General features: G+C 46.2%; 1 protein-coding gene across 3 annotated transcripts in view; it reads left to right on the top strand.

Annotated features, from left to right (window-relative positions):
- The first annotated feature begins 1,538 nt into the window (after positions 1-1,538).
- The window catches only part of YWHAZ (tyrosine 3-monooxygenase/tryptophan 5-monooxygenase activation protein zeta), a 38,050-nt gene continuing 24,105 nt past the window's right edge, over positions 1,539-15,483 (top strand). The window contains exons 1-2 of one of the 3 annotated variants that reach the window (XM_030553597.1): positions 1,539-1,621; positions 6,047-6,350. In XM_030553597.1, the coding sequence (XP_030409457.1) occupies positions 6,057-6,350 (294 nt within the window). In that variant the 5' untranslated portion in view covers positions 1,539-1,621; positions 6,047-6,056. Of the gene's footprint in view, positions 1,683-2,375; positions 2,473-6,046; positions 6,351-15,483 lie in introns of those variants that run through there. The other 2 variants (XM_030553598.1, XM_030553599.1) reach the window with 2 other exon arrangements.

Here is a 15,483-nt window from a genome sequence, read left to right as displayed (position 1 = left end):
GCTGTAAACCAATTGATTGGGTGGATCCAGTCTGACCATTTTTAGATAATGTTGCAATTTTTTGTCAGAGGAAGCCTTTCCATCATAAGTAATGCTCACAATTCAAACACATCTTTTATTCTCAAAACCCTTTTCAACCCTCCCCCACCCCTGCTGAAACCCGCAGCCCCATCCCCAGCAGAGGTCTGTCCCCATAAAGGGAGAAGTGCCAGAGACTCCAGGAAGGCAGCTAGGGACTCTACTACTGCTATTGATTTTCTGTTTAAGGCACTCAAATCCTTCAGTGACGGGCAACAACATAAAACTCAGATCCATGGATGACAGTGAAGGGTAAAACCAGCTTTGTGCTTCAAGCTGAACTCTCCTAAGTGCTCTAAAGCAGCGTTTTTCAAAGTTCAGATTGCGACCTAATACTGGGTTATGGCATGTCAGGCACTGGGTCGCTCTGGTCAGCACCGCCAGTCCCGTCTGCGATGCTTCCCAGCTAAGGCAGGCTAGTGCCTACCTGTTCCGATACAGTGTTGCACCCTAGAAGTGGCCAGCAGCAGGTCTGGCTTCTAGGCAGAAGAGCCACAGGGCTCCATAGTGCCTGCCTCTGCACCCTGGCTGTGCCTCTGACCAGGAGCTGCGGGAGGTAAGCTTGTGCCCCAACCCGCTGCCCCAGCCTTGAGCTGCCCCTGAACCTAGAACACCTTTGTGCACCTAAAACCCTCATCTCTGGCCCCACCCCAGAGCCTGCACCCCCAGCCCAGAGCCCTGCCCCCTCCCACATCCCAACTCCCTGTCCAAGTCCTGAGCCCCCCAAAACCAGAATCCCTTCCTATACCACAAACCTCCCATCCCCCCCACACCCTGAACCTCTCATTCACAGCTCCACCCTGAAACCCTCAACCCTACACCCCAAAACTCTGCCCCAGCCCTGAGCCCCTCCCACACCCCAAACCTCTCATCCCCAGCTCCGCTGGGTCACCGGCATCAACAATTTTCTTCAACTGGGTCCCCAGGAAATAAGTTTGAAACCCGTTGCTCTAAAGAGCTGCTGCTGCAGGGTTACTCAGACGGCTTTGAAACGTGGTGTGCCACATGGGAGCCGGGGCTGCAGCCAGGCAGCCCCATTTGGGGCTATTTGAACTGAGATGCGCCACCCTAGCGAGCCAGGGTAGAGGATCGGGGCAGTTTCCCCACACCCCAGCGAGAGCTCCTCGAACAGGTCAGCAGGAGGGAGCCCCTCTCCGACGGGAGGCGCCATTGTGGCAGGTCTGTGTGGGGGAAGGGAGAGTCGGTGCGCGGCCTCTCCCAGCGCTGCTGCCGGGGAGCGGCGCGCACCCCGCAGGCGCTTGCTCACTCACACGCTGCAGTCGGAGGCAAAGCCGCGCGCCCGCGGCAGGGGCTGTGGCTGGGCTGGGCGTGTCCCCCGCGGTGCTGCGCGCGCCGACGCCAGCGGCGGTTAGGGCGGAGGAGAAGGCGCGGGCGCAGGCGCTCGCTCCCTCGCGGTTACCATGGCCCCGTTTGACGTCACGGGCAGTGTGGTGCCCGTGCGTTGCGGCGCTGTGATTGGCGGAGACCCCGTGTGCGGCGCCGGGAGAGAGGCTGAAGCGGAGAGAGCAGCAGGGCTAGAGAGGTACAGTCCGCGCCGGCTATCCGCCCAGAGACACTCGCGCCGCCGCTTCCTCCTTACACAGGTAACTGGGCCCACGGCATAGTCAGCCCTGCGGGGTGCCCCCCAAGGGGGAAGGAGCTGGCGGGGTGGCGGCCTCCCCCCCTCGGTTCTTCTGCAGGCAGCAGGGCGGCTCCCCGCCGCGGGCGAGCTGGTCCCCAGGTAACTATTCCGCTGCTGCGGACGTGGCCGGCGCTGCACAGGTGAGGCCGGATCCGCCCCTCCCTGCTAGGTTGCTGCCTTGGAGAGGGGGAAGATGGAGTCGCTGGGGGAGGCGGGGGCAGCAGCGTGTGACCCGGGCTAGGGGGTCAGCGGGGGCTGCTCCTCTGGCCGGTGGCTCGTCCCCGCCGTGTCGGGGCGGGGAGGCAGCGGGGCCAGGGCCGGTGCGACCCTCCCCACCTGGGCGCGCGGGGCCCTGGCGGCACGGGGGCCGCCTGCCTGGGGCAGGGCGCGTAGCGGGGGACGCAGGCGACTCGCTGCTTGGGTGTGGTCTCCCGCCGGCAGCGCTGCGTCCGCCTGGCCGAGCTGGGTTCCTGGAGCGCCTTGCTGCGGCGGCCCCGCCCCGGATCCCGGCGCGGAGGGAGCCAGGGTGTCGCCGGGGACCCCGGCCACGGGGCGTGTAATGGGCGCTTTGCCCGGGCTCCCGAGTGGCCGCGGCAGCTCCTGTAGGGCGGTGACTGCGGTGGCGCCGCGGGGCGGGGTCCGCGCCCTCTCTCTAGCCCGTGTGGCGGTGGCGCCGGGCTGCGGCTTTCCCCTCTGTCGCGCTGTGTCGGGGCGGGGGCGCGGCCGCCTCCTCCCCCCGGCGCTGGACTGAGGTGAGCGGGGTTAGCGCGCATAGTGGGTTGGGCTCTGGCACGGATCCGCCATGACAAAGAGCCCAGCGGAGACGCTGCTTGTCTCAGAGCCGGGCGGATGCGGCGGCGGCCGCAGCGCGGGAGGGGCGGCGGGAGGAGTCTGGCCGGGTTGTGTCTCCTCGCCCACGCCGTGTCGATTTCATGTTGTAGTCGCCCCACTCCCCAGGGCCCCGCGCTCGGTGTAGCCGTGCTGGCTGCAAGCGCGCACCGCGGCCCTGCGCTGCGGAGAGCTCCAGCAGCACCATTTTATGCTGTCAAGACGCGATCTAGTGTACGGAGGAATTGACTGGCATTTTCCGACTATCGCTGTCCTTCGAAAGTAGCTTCTCTTCTGTTAAAGAGCAGCAGTGCTGTCGAGGATCCTGCCGTGCCAGTCTGCTGGCGTTGGCTAGTCAGTAACCGCAGTTTGATCAACTGGCTTTCAGATAATGGTTTAGCCACTACTGCCCTGTCTTATCTATGCCGGATGGTAACATCGCTGTAGCTGCAACCATTCTGTAAAATGGCTTCTTAACAATGTTTGCAGTGTGGTCAAGGCCTTAATCCATCCTAGCAAATATTACAGAGAAGTGGAGCAACTGTGTTCTGCCAGGGTTGGTTCAAACAGCTACTGAAACGTCCTTCACCCTTGAGATGACCTGAGCTCTGACTTCCGCAGCGGTGGAATCTAACTTTTTTTCCCGTGGAGTTTAAATACAAATTCTATTCCCAGTAGTCTTATGTGAAATATACTTATATAAGCCAAACCAAAACTGTTGGCAAGCAATGGGATGGCAATTGGAGTAAGTTATATAAAAACACAATATGCTTGGCTAAAATGAGTTTTCACTTTTTAGCTTCATCAATTAAGATACCAAGGAATCATAGCTAGTGCATATTGCAGGGTTTGAAATAATTACCAGATATTTCAGGAGTCTTTGGTTCATAATGACTGTGGGGGTAGTGGACTCTGACAATCCTGACATGCAGATGGGTATATTTTAATCAAGTTAGATCAGTATATAGAAAGGGCTTGTTAAGATGCAGACCGAAAGGGCTACAACGCACCCAGCTAACACTTGCATCTCAATGAGGGTTTTCACTCAAATTGGGCAATGTGCCTGCCCATCAAGCCATAACTAGTGAGGTGGAAGAGCAATGCGCAGATGAGAAGCTCAGCCCCTCCCCTTCTAGGAGGGCTGCAAGTGTATGTGGGTGTATGATTAGGGCCTAAGCCAGGGATTGGCAACCTTTCAGAAGTGCTGTGCCGTGTCTTCATTTATTCACTCTTAATTTAAGGTTTCTCATTTTAATATTTTTAGAAGGTCTCTCTCTATAAGCTATTGTTACATGTAAAGTAAACAAGTTTTTTAAAATGTTTGAGAAGCTTCATTTAAAATTAAAATAAAATGCAGATCTTATCAGTTTAGTGCAGTGGTTCTTAACCTGGGATGCATGTACGACCTGGGGCAGGGCCGGTGCAAGGATATTTTGCCCCCTAGACAAAACTTCCACCTTGCGCCGCTCCCCGCCTCCCCCCCACCCCGGCACATTGGTTCCTTGAGGAGCAAATCCCAATGAGCCTTTATAGACTCCAGGGGCCAGCCTGCCCAGGGGCTGCTGCCCAGACCAGGTACTTTCTCCCCACCCCCTGAATTCCTCTGGAGGGTGCACAGCCCCCCCACGAGCCCACCCAACCCCAGTGGCTCCCACCCCAACACTCACTGGCTTTGCCGGGCTTGGGCCGCTGCAGCAGCTCATCAGGGAGGCACCGCATAGCCAGAGTGTCATGCTTGCGGCTGCCGCGAGCCCTAGCCATGGAGGAGCCGGCGCAGTGCAGTGGGGCAGCAGCCCTGCAAAGGCGGCGGTGCCACTAGCAGGGAGCAGCTGTGCCTCCTGCCCAGGCTGCGGCCTGGTGCCCCCCAGGGGGCTCCTGCAGGCTGCAGTGGATGTATGTGGGTGTCAGCCCCCATGCCCCTCCCCTAGCTCCCGTCTCACTCTGCCCTCATCCATTCCCTCCCATTTCCCACCCTGACTGCCCTTGTCAGAACTCCTCCCCCGCTCCTTGTCCCCTGACTGCCCCCTCCTGGGACCCCTGCCCCTAACTGCCTCCCAGAACCTCACCCCCTACTTAAGCCTCCCTGCTCTTTGTCCCCTGACTGGCCCCTCCTGAGACCCCCCCCACCCTAACTGCCTCCCTGGGATGCTACCCCCTACCTGACCTCTGACCGCCCCAACCCTTATCCACACCCCCACCATTAGACAGACCCCTGGGACTCCCACACCCCATCCAGCCACTCCCCTCCCCCTGACAGGACCTCCAGAACTCCTGACCCATCCAATCCTCTCCCTGACTGCCCCCTGGGACTCCCCTTACCATGCCCATCAGACGCTGGCTCCATGTGGCATGCTGAGGGGGTGGGGGGGGGAGCTGCAGGAGGGATGGCGGTGGCTTAAACTTCCGGGAGCCGCAGAACCTGAGCGTGATGAGGGGGAGCCAGGAGGTGCGCCTGCCCAAGCTGTGGCCTGATGGGGAGGAGGAGGGAGCTTCCTGCAGCAGATGCATGCAGGCGGTGGTCCCTGTGCGCCCCCCAGCTTCCCCCCCCTCACCACGCTCGGGCTCTGCAGCTCCCGGGAGTGTGAGCCACTGCCACCGCCCCTCCTGCAGCAGGCTGAGGGCCCTGCAGCCCAGCAGCTCACACTCTCGGAAGCCGCGGTCTCCGAGCACAGTGAGGGAGAAGCCAGGGGGCACACCTGCCGCTGCTCTGGAGTTCTGGCTGCTGGGCCCGCTCAGCCTCCTGCTGGCTGAGTGAACGGAACCCCAGGTCAGCAGGACGCTGAGCGGGGCCGATGGCCAGGACCTCGGCCAGCAGCCGCGTGCCAGGCAAAATCGGCTCGTGTGCCGTAGGTTGCCAGCCCCTGGCCTAAGCTGTGATACCAACCTTTGGGTAGTAAGTATCTGAACGTTAAAAACTACTTCTGGCTGCTGCAGATTATTTTTCTTCATTCTAGAGCCTAAACTTCTTGAGGGAGTTGGGAGTTTTGTGCTACTAGAAGTTGTTTGGGGTTTTTTTGTGTTTTAATTTCTTTCATTTATTTTTTGGGCTGGTCCTCCTCTGTACTGTTTAATGGTCAACCACTGACGCTACTTCCAGTTTGTTCTCTAATTATCAGTTTCGTTATTCTGATGAACTTAATGATGCTGATGCTGCTTGGAAATAGTCTGAAGAAAACTCTGAGCAGTGGCAAGAGGCACTTGAACTGTGTACATACTTGGGACAGCACAGAAATGGTGCACCTTCGAAGTTTTATGTGATCTCTGAAATAAAAGCTTAGAAGTGCTAATTAAATAAAGGTTTGAATTCGTAGAAACATCATGGCTTGAAGACTTTTAAGTCACTGGTTTTATAAATGTCCAAGCATTGAAAGCCTTAGTTGCATAACTGACAAGCTAGAATATTTATATATTTTTAAAAAGACTCATGTTCTACATATGAGGCTAACTTGCCCTTGATGAATATTGTTTGAATAATGCCTTCCTATTTTCCCTCTTCAGAAAAATCAGCATGGATAAAAATGAGCTGGTGCAAAAGGCCAAACTGGCTGAGCAGGCTGAGAGATATGATGACATGGCAGGCTGCATGAAGTCTGTGACTGAGCAAGGAGCTGAGTTGTCCAATGAGGAGAGGAATCTTCTCTCTGTTGCTTACAAAAATGTCGTAGGAGCCCGTAGGTCATCTTGGAGAGTCGTCTCAAGTATTGAACAAAAGACGGAAGGTGCTGAGAAAAAACAGCAGATGGCACGAGAATACAGAGAGAAAATTGAGACAGAGCTAAGAGACATCTGCAATGATGTGCTGGTGAGAGATAATAAAACTGTATTTAATCCGTGTTTGCTTAATATTGCAGGGTAAATAGTTTTGGCCCTGTTAAACAACTGTTTTTCACTCCCTTGCTAAAAACTGAGGCATTATGTGCAAAGCATCCAAAATCTCCCTGTACCACCACTTCTGAAAAACAAAATTAGATAACTGAGTGACTTCTCTTCCTTAAATACGTAATTCCAAAACTTGTATTAAAGTCCTTGTTGGCATCAACTCTAACATTTTTGCAAACTTGTTGAAACTCTTTATTGTACATAGACTTTATATTCCATTGATCTCTTGATTATACACGTTTGTATATAAGCAAAAATATTGGCACAATACTTACCTATGATTACCTATGATAATTAAGAGGCTTTGAACCTGGTTTCTTTCAAAGAGAGATTTTTTTCACATAATCCAGATTACTTTTGTATCTGCAATCTTCAGTATACTGTACTGTTTTTGTATGAGGTTGTAATTCTCACTATGGAAATTGTGCCCCTCCCTGGGTAAGATGATGTAATGTTAGTTATGACTCAGCCATGCAGAAAACTGTCTGCACAAGGAGGCAGTAGAAAAGCTACTGATGCCCTCTTCAAGTTACAGCTTTTAGTGATAGAAAGCTAGAACAAAGAAGATATTCTAAACTGCAAGCCTTAAAAGTAGCCTAATTCTAGAGACTAAGACTTGTTAACATGAGAGCTGAATGTTCAAGTTTCTAATTATGATAATTCAGGTGCCAGAAACACTTTTGAAATATATAGTTATCTAAATTTTTCAAACTCTACAATAATACACACATACTAGTATACAATGAACTCATTGCTAGTGAGTCCTTTTGCATGTGTGCTGAGGTAGAAATCCTATTGCTGGTGGTAACAGCTACAGTAAATCAAGGACTTCACTGAAATTTTGTGATATAAGAATTCAAGTTAAATAAATACATATATGGAGATGTACTTATCTCCTAAAACTGGAAGGGATCCTGAAAGGTAACTGAGTCCAGCCCCCTGCCTTCACTAGCAGGACCAAGTACTGATTTTTGTCTCAGATCCCTAAGTGGCCCCCCTCAAGGATTGAACTCTCAAACCTGGGTTTAGCAGGCTAATGCGCAAAACACTGAGCTATCCCTCTCCCTCAATGTTGTAAAATCAGCAGGATACATACAGGTGTTGATTAAAATGGTGCGCACACTTTAGCTGAACCCTTATTTTAAACTTTTATTAAGGTCACTGACACTTTAAATCTTGTCTGGTGGATAGTCACTAGATAAAATGTGATGTGATCATCCCTTTAGAATGAAGTGAAATGTATGGAATACAACTTCTCCAAAGGTGTAGAAGAGAATATGGCAATTTCAGCATCATCCTGACTGTCTAGTTCTATTTAGGGTCTAACTTCCTTGGTGATTGGCACACTAGAAGTACCCATGCAGACAGGGCTGTAATATGTCTTAACATTAATATAAGGATAACTTTAAAATGCCTATGGAACTGCCTAGCTTAGACAGATGTAACACTATTAAAACAACTTTCTCAATGAGAAGTGTGCTTCAGTCTGATTAAGGACTAATACCCAGAGCTGCTAATTCCTAATTTTATTTCAGTAGGTCTCATATTGGTGGGAGAGAACAGGATTTTTGAAAGGGATACTGCTTGAGCAGACTTAACACAAAACTCAGCCTTGTAAACTAGATTCATAAAACTTTAAGGCCAACAGCTTCATAAAATATTTCTTAATTCTGCTGAAAGATTTATTGCAGACAGCAGTGGTTGCAATCAAATGCTGAAATATTTTTTTTCTCAAGTATGAAAAACAAATTCTGAAACAAGGTTTTCATTGTTCCTGCTAAAAAATAAAGCAGGAAACTAAAATATTAAACTATTTCAACATGTTTTAATCTAAGGTATCTATATGTGGAAAAATAAGCACACACAAAAAAGCCTGTCCTTATGCTTCAGATTTTAGAAGACTTTAAATTGTTTGCTGTATTTGGTGATCAGAAATATAAATTATCTGTTTAGATCATTACTACTCAGCATACTTAACTGACTTCAGCCAGCTAAAATCTTACTCATCTGGGTGTGGCCAGTCCAGTTATTCTTAATCAAAACTAAACCTGTTTGGACTAAGCTACCACCCAGAAGAAACACTGCCTTGGGCAGTGACCTTTTTTAAGAAAATCACTCTTCTAAATGCTCGGTTTAAAAAAAAAAGGAAAAAAAAGTTGGAATATTACTATATTATGTATCCAAGTGACTGGTTTTAAAAATGCTTTCAGTGGTGCAACCTAATTATCAAGGTTAAAAATTTTAGGTAAAGAACTAACATTTATAGCTAAACTCACTCTTCTTTCTTGACTGATAAGATGTCCCAGATAGACTCATTAATTAAACTAGTATATACCAAGAAGTTTCTGTACCAGATTCAATGACATAAGATGGGCAAACAGTAAAATCCAGCCCACGTTCGTTTTAGCCCATGTTACTAGGTGAGAGACTCACCTGCAACAGCATATTTCAGCAGCATACTCTACATAGGGATTTGCATGATGTTACTATCTGAGTGAAAATGAAAAGACTTACTGTAATTACAAATTTTTGTAGTTGGACTCTATACTAGCCTACAACTATTCACATAGCAAACTAAATAACTTCAGAGAGAAATGAGACTGACCAGAGAGCATAGTTATTGATTCTGCTTTTATATAGACAACTCGATCTTAAATGTGGATAACAAAGTTCCATCTATACAGTTCATGTCCCTTACAAAGTTCCGTGCAAAAACTACTCAGGCTCCCTATGTTTCCCTGACAAGCGCCATTTAAATTAATGTATTTGCTTTTTCGCACTCTACTTGGTCATTACATAAATGAATTTTTTAATCTGCTGCTGTCCCTCAGTATTTGCAGGGTCATTCAGGTAACACTGCAAGGTATAAAATATTGCACCACAATTCACTGTGGAAGTAATAATCAGTCTGGGGATTGCTCCTGCTTTGAGCAGGGGGTTGGACTAGATGACCTCCAGAGATCCCTTCCAACCCTGACATTCTATGATTATATGTTTTAATTGATGTCCTAATTGATAGATTAGGAAAGCTGGGGGAGGAAGCCCTTTAGGCTTATGTATTTGTGACATTACCAGAATGTGGCAGTTATTGGTTCTGCTGGAGCTTTATGATGCTATGTTTGTAATTTGCTGGGAACATATAAAAGTGGTAGATGAAAATAAATAGCATGAACATAGTCTATTTGTTGGGGCACTGCTTTGGGATTTAGGACGCCTGGGTTCTGTTCCCAGCTCTTCTGCTGACCTGCTGTGACCCTGGCATTACCAGAGTTCCATTTAAACTGGAATTATTCTGAAATGGAAGTGTGGTAAAATGGTCGTGGAATACTTTCTAAAGGATTTGGTGCTTCATAGTATGTGTACAGGCATTGTCAAAACACTTAACAGGTGTAAGGCAATGCAGGGCTTCAGATAAGCACTGGGCTATGCCAATTGCTAGTGCTCACTTAAAACATGAGCAATAGCTGACAATTTACAATGGAAAGTAGTAATGGGGGACACATGTTTTGTAGATTCTATAGGCCTAGCACATTGCACACACTAGGGGCTCCTTGAATTCCTCCATTGCCCTCTTAAGATCCTTTTGTGCCACCTTCCCTGCTTTTCTGCTTTGGGGAGTGTCATAACCTAGTCCCAGATTTGGACCTTAGCGTCCAAAATATGGGGGTTAGCATGAAAAACCTCCAAGCTTAGTTACCAGCTTGGACCTAGTACCGCTGCCACCACCCAAAAAATTAGAGTGTTTTGGGGCACTCTGGTCCCCCCGAAACCCTTCCCTGGGGACCCCAAGACCCAAACCCTTGAGTCTCACAACAAAGGGAAATAAAACTTTTCCCTTCCCCCCTCCAGGTGCTCCTGGAGAGATACACAGAAGCAACCTCCGTGAATCTAAGCAGAGGGAGTCCACCCTCTGTAATTCCAGTCCTGGAAACAAAAGCACTTTCCTCTTCACCCAGAGGGAATGCAAAATCAGACTAGTAAATCTAACACACACAGACCTCCCCCTGACTTCTTCCTCCCACCAATTCCCTGGTGAGCTGCAGACCCAATTCCCTGAAGTTCCCCACTAAAGAAAAACTCCAACAGGTCTTAAAAGAAAGCTTTATAGAAAAAGAAAGAAAAATACATACAAATAGTCTCTCTGTATTAAGGTGACAAATACAGGGTCAATTGCTTAAAAGAAATATGAATAAACAGCCTTATTCAAAAAGAATACAATTTAAAGCACTTCAGCAATTATAGACATGTAAATACAAAAGAACATATAAACCCTTATCTGATCTTTGGTACTCACAACTGGGAAACAGAAGATTAGAAAGCAGGAAATAGAAAAATTTCTCATCCGAGAGAGCATACAGGCAGAAGACAAAGAACTCAGACACAAAATTCCCTCCACCCAGAGTTGAAAAAAATCCTGTTTCCTGATTGGTCCTCTGGTCAGGTGGTTCAGATTACTTCTTTCTAGGTGAAAGAGACGTTAACCCTTAGCTATCTGTTTATGACAGGGAGTCCCTGCAACTCTTCCATGCTTGGGTCTGTGCTCTCCATTCCCCCCTGCACCTCCCTCCCTGGGCTCTGTTTTCCCTTTCCCAATCCTTTACTGACTGCAGGTCACTGTTTCCATGCCCCCTACCTCTTTTCCTCTTCTGAGTCTTTGATTTCCCTCATCACCACTCCCACATCTCTTCCCTTGTATATCCCTCCTTTCGTCCACTCACTAGAGTTTTCTCCCACAAAACCTCCCTGTAAGACTTTGTCTGGCCTCTCACAGAAATATCTTCGTCGCACAGCAAGTTAAATTGCTGCCACTGATATGTGTAGGCAGTACCAGGAAGCCTGATTATTCTCTGAATCGGATGTCTGTGGTATTTCGGTTTACATCAAAATCAATAGAGTTGTCTTTTGATGCCTAGAACACTCCCTGAAATTTTGGAATTGATCAATGCGATCTTCCAAAGTTACTGTTAGACAGAAAAATGCAGTTGAGTTTAGGGCCTTGTTTTGCTCAGCCAAAAAATCCAGGGACAGGTGGTCTGTCTTTGAATGAGGTAATGAGGCCTTCTTCCTCACTGTGTCTAAACAGTGCTTCTTACTAATTTCAGAGTTAAAGGATTACAGTGGTACTTTTTCATGGAAGTGCATCTACTTACACTTGCTATAAGTACTCACTGCAACCTAAAGCTGGTTAGTAACAGAACTGAAGGAAGAGGACAGAATTGAATTATCCACCTGTATTTTTTGGCATACAGTTCTCTGAAGTGCATATATAAAAAAACAAAATGTTATGTATTTGTGAAGGAGCATAAGTAGCTTCAGAACAGACCCAGGTGACTGCTTGTTCACAAAAAGGGCTGCAGCAGGGATGTTTGTTGCCTTGGTTCTGAGGATTGTCCATTCTGAAACAGTATTTCATATTCCATTGATAGATATATATGTGTAAGTGGTTAATATGCTATCACCTATTCATATTTACCACATTCCATCTGTACTTACTCATGAACAGATGATGCAGAAGTATGATTAACATTAGCAAAAGTAACACACCCCCCACTTGGCTTTTCTAGGGAGTGAGTTGCCACTGAATGCTTTTGCAGAGGGACATACATGGCTATATTTTCATTTTGTATGTTCTATCCCACTTTGTGTCCTACTTCCAGCCCATCGTGCCTACTAATTTTTAGGGAACAGTGCCATAATTTTTCTGGCATGTTGACTGGTGGGCTGTAATGATGTAATAACAGTGAAGCAGTTGGTTGAGTTCAGTGGATTTTTCAGCAGCTGCATAGCTTAACTCGTGTGATACAGTATAATTCACTATACTGTGAAAGACTTTAACAAACTTGTTGGAAAAGATATTCAGTACTTCCATGGAAGTACTATCACTGCATGTACTTCTATGGCCATGTAGCATCTTTTCTAAATGTAGACTTGATATTTAGTCTCCCTGTCAGTTCAGATTTTTTGTCTTGTATTCATAACTTTTTGGAGTACACTGCAGAAGTTTAGTTAAAACTTGTATCAGGAACTTGATTTGAATTTTCAAAGGCATCTAAGGAGTGTTATGTGCTCCAATTATTAAAATTCAGTGGGAGTTGAATGCCTAGTCCCCTTAGGCTCTCTTGAAAAATCTTAGTCATTAGCAGTTGCTTCTCGGTCACATGGCTATGATCAAGTGTAAGTAGTCTCTTGGCCTATCCAAGGCCGTGATCAAGTATCTTGATGTTTCTGGTCTTTTGGTCTCGAGATGAAAACCTAGTCTGTGTCTCTGAGACCTTGAGATGAAAATATTATTTAAGTTATATCTATTTTCCTGTTTTAGAACCATTAGTTTAGACTATTATATGCTAAATAATTTTAAAAATTCTAAATTCATGAATTAAATTGTTAATCTTTTGGATTTACAAGTGATGCATTGGAGGTAACCAGTATATTCCAGAGAGATTACTAGCTATAGTTGTTCAATTTTTAGTTTTCCATTAAGACTCGAAATGAAGTCTCCCCTTGATTTAACTGTCTACAACCAGCCTTTCCATTAGGCTTCAGTGTACAGTTGTCAAAGTATTGAATAGGAGGCAGGTGCAAACTCATTGAGTCTTGTGACTTCACACTGTTGATCTTTGAGAATTACTTCCTGGTTGTAGCTGTACCTATCTGAACTCTTTTCCCTGTCACAAAGGTGTAGGAACTTGCTATGGGCTTAAATTTTATAGCGCTCTAACTTGCTGGCTCAGGGATGTGAAAAATCACCGCCATGAGCACAGCAAGTCTGAGCACTTTAAAGCACTAGTGTAGACAGGCTCCAAGCGCTGGGAGCTAATGCCCTCGTGGAGGTGGATTACCAGGAGCACCGAGAGCACTCTCTCCTTGCGCTCATGCACGACCACACTCGCACTTCAAAGTGTGCTGCACTTTGAAGTTTCCAGTGTAGACATACCCTAAAATAACAGAATAGTTTTCCTTTAATTCTCTAACAAAAGGTTTCTAGTCAAACTTTTAATATGCTGCTAACAGCTCCAATATCACAAAGTGGAACTGAAACTCCATGTCAGTCATGGGTAGCTTTGAGTTTGAAATGGACTGCTAGCTACCCAGATCAATTTGGTGTAATATAAATCAGAAGGACTACATTTGATTCTGTCTATTAATTCTTCTGCAGATGTATGAAACTTTGGTTCACTAACAGGATAGCAAAGTGTCTGGATTCCTGCACAGTTAAGATGCGTGGCTCATTCTTAACAATAAAACTGTATGGACAAAGGAAAGGACAACTGTCAATATTGTGCGTTCTGGCCTTGGTCTAGCTAGATGTATTTGTTGCACCAGTCACCATAGTGGCTAAGTGCTAGCAGGAACATTAAAAAAGCCAGTACAAGTTTCATGGAACAGTCAGTATTTGGAAGTGAGAACACATCTTTCTGACAGCATTCGTTTTTCCCTCTTTAATTCCAGCCTGACTTTAACGTCTAGCTTGAATAGCAAGAACTACACTGTGCTTGGGACTATATGAAGGCATCCAAACAAATCTTTTCTTTAACTTTTGCAAGAACTTAAAAATGAACTTGCCAGTAACAAGTAGGAAATTGACAGCAGCAAAATCAAAATGACAAATATTTGGTCAGTTGCCTAATACTATGACTGTCTTTTTCCCTCTGACCCCCTGCCGAGAGAGGATGGGAAGCATGCTTCTGCTGTTGCTTGTAGCTTTCAGTGGATTGTTGATTAAATTATTGTAATAAAGTTGTCTTACTGATAATCCTTTATTCGTTTTTTCAGGCCACACTACCTCTAGTAACCAGTTTTGATTAATCTCAGATAAATTTCTATTTGAACAGCATATCTTAGGTGTGCCTCAGAACTAGATCCCTTTACTTGCCACACATGTTTATGTATCTGGCTTAGGCTGGACTGAACCATATTAATTCATGGTTTTTACCACTGGTGAAACTCCCCTCTATGAGCAAGTCCTGATAAAACTGGTGTTTGGCTAACTTGTTATAATTGCTAGTCTGAAAAGGGTGGAAGTGTTTTACTCTACTAGCAAAGGACAGGGTAGCCTAAAACTCTTGACAGAACTCTTGTAATCAAGAGCATCTGAAGAGGCTTCTCCCTAGAAGCTTCCTGTAGCAAGGTAATGCTAAGTACATAGTATCCATGTGATCCTCAAACTAGGAGAAAACTGACACCTTAAAGATTCCTTTTTATTGGCAATAGTTTCAACTTTTGAAATAGCATTAAATGATTTTATTAATCAAGCTTCCACTGATTTGCATTTATCAGATTATATGAATTGTGTAAATTGTTTTCTCTCTCATGATGCAGAGGGAGAAAGACAAATGTATGGGAAGAAGCCAGAAAACTTGTATTTTGTAAGTGATAGCTTTCGTACTCCACAGACATAACTGACATTTAATAGTTATGAGATGGAAAACAGTCCTAAAATTACAAATCCAGTGTATATTGCAGAAGAAAATATCTAAGTTTATCATAAAATCTAATCAAGGTGAGACCCTAAAAAAGTAGATTACTTGGACAGCTATAGTCCTGCATTGTTGGCATGCTCATAAGTTTAGATTTAATATAAAATTCCATTTGGAACACAGACTAGATCAAGATCTTTTCTCCTTGTGCTGTCTGTGCACAGAAAAATAACTCAACTTAGATTGTCTAACATATATTCTTTCCCTACTTCATTAGTGGGGAGAAAAACCTCTTAAGCAGTACATTTGAAACTTCACATCCATAATGCTGTAAAATATAACTTGCACTAAGGCTGCAGGGCAGTTAGTGGCACCCTTGCCTATCGTAGAATGCCTAGTTGCTATTGCTTTCAAAGGAGTCCAGATTTCAGGCAGATTGGATAATGTTGCACTTGATCTTATGCATGGCCAGTTATTCATGTACCCTGCCTACATAAGGGAAAGCACTTATTAAAAAAGTACATTTTGCAACATAAATAACATTGGAAATTGGGGAAGCGTCTTACAGGTCTGAACTGTAATCTCTCAAAACTACGTAAGTAAATTTAAATGAGACCAAAATGTGCTACACCTTATAAA

This window comes from Gopherus evgoodei, chromosome 2, assembly GCF_007399415.2.
Source record: "Gopherus evgoodei ecotype Sinaloan lineage chromosome 2, rGopEvg1_v1.p, whole genome shotgun sequence".
Lineage (NCBI taxonomy): Eukaryota > Metazoa > Chordata > Testudines > Testudinidae > Gopherus > Gopherus evgoodei.
Note: the sequence above shows the minus strand (reverse complement) of the source record. Positions and strands in the feature narration are given on the sequence as shown.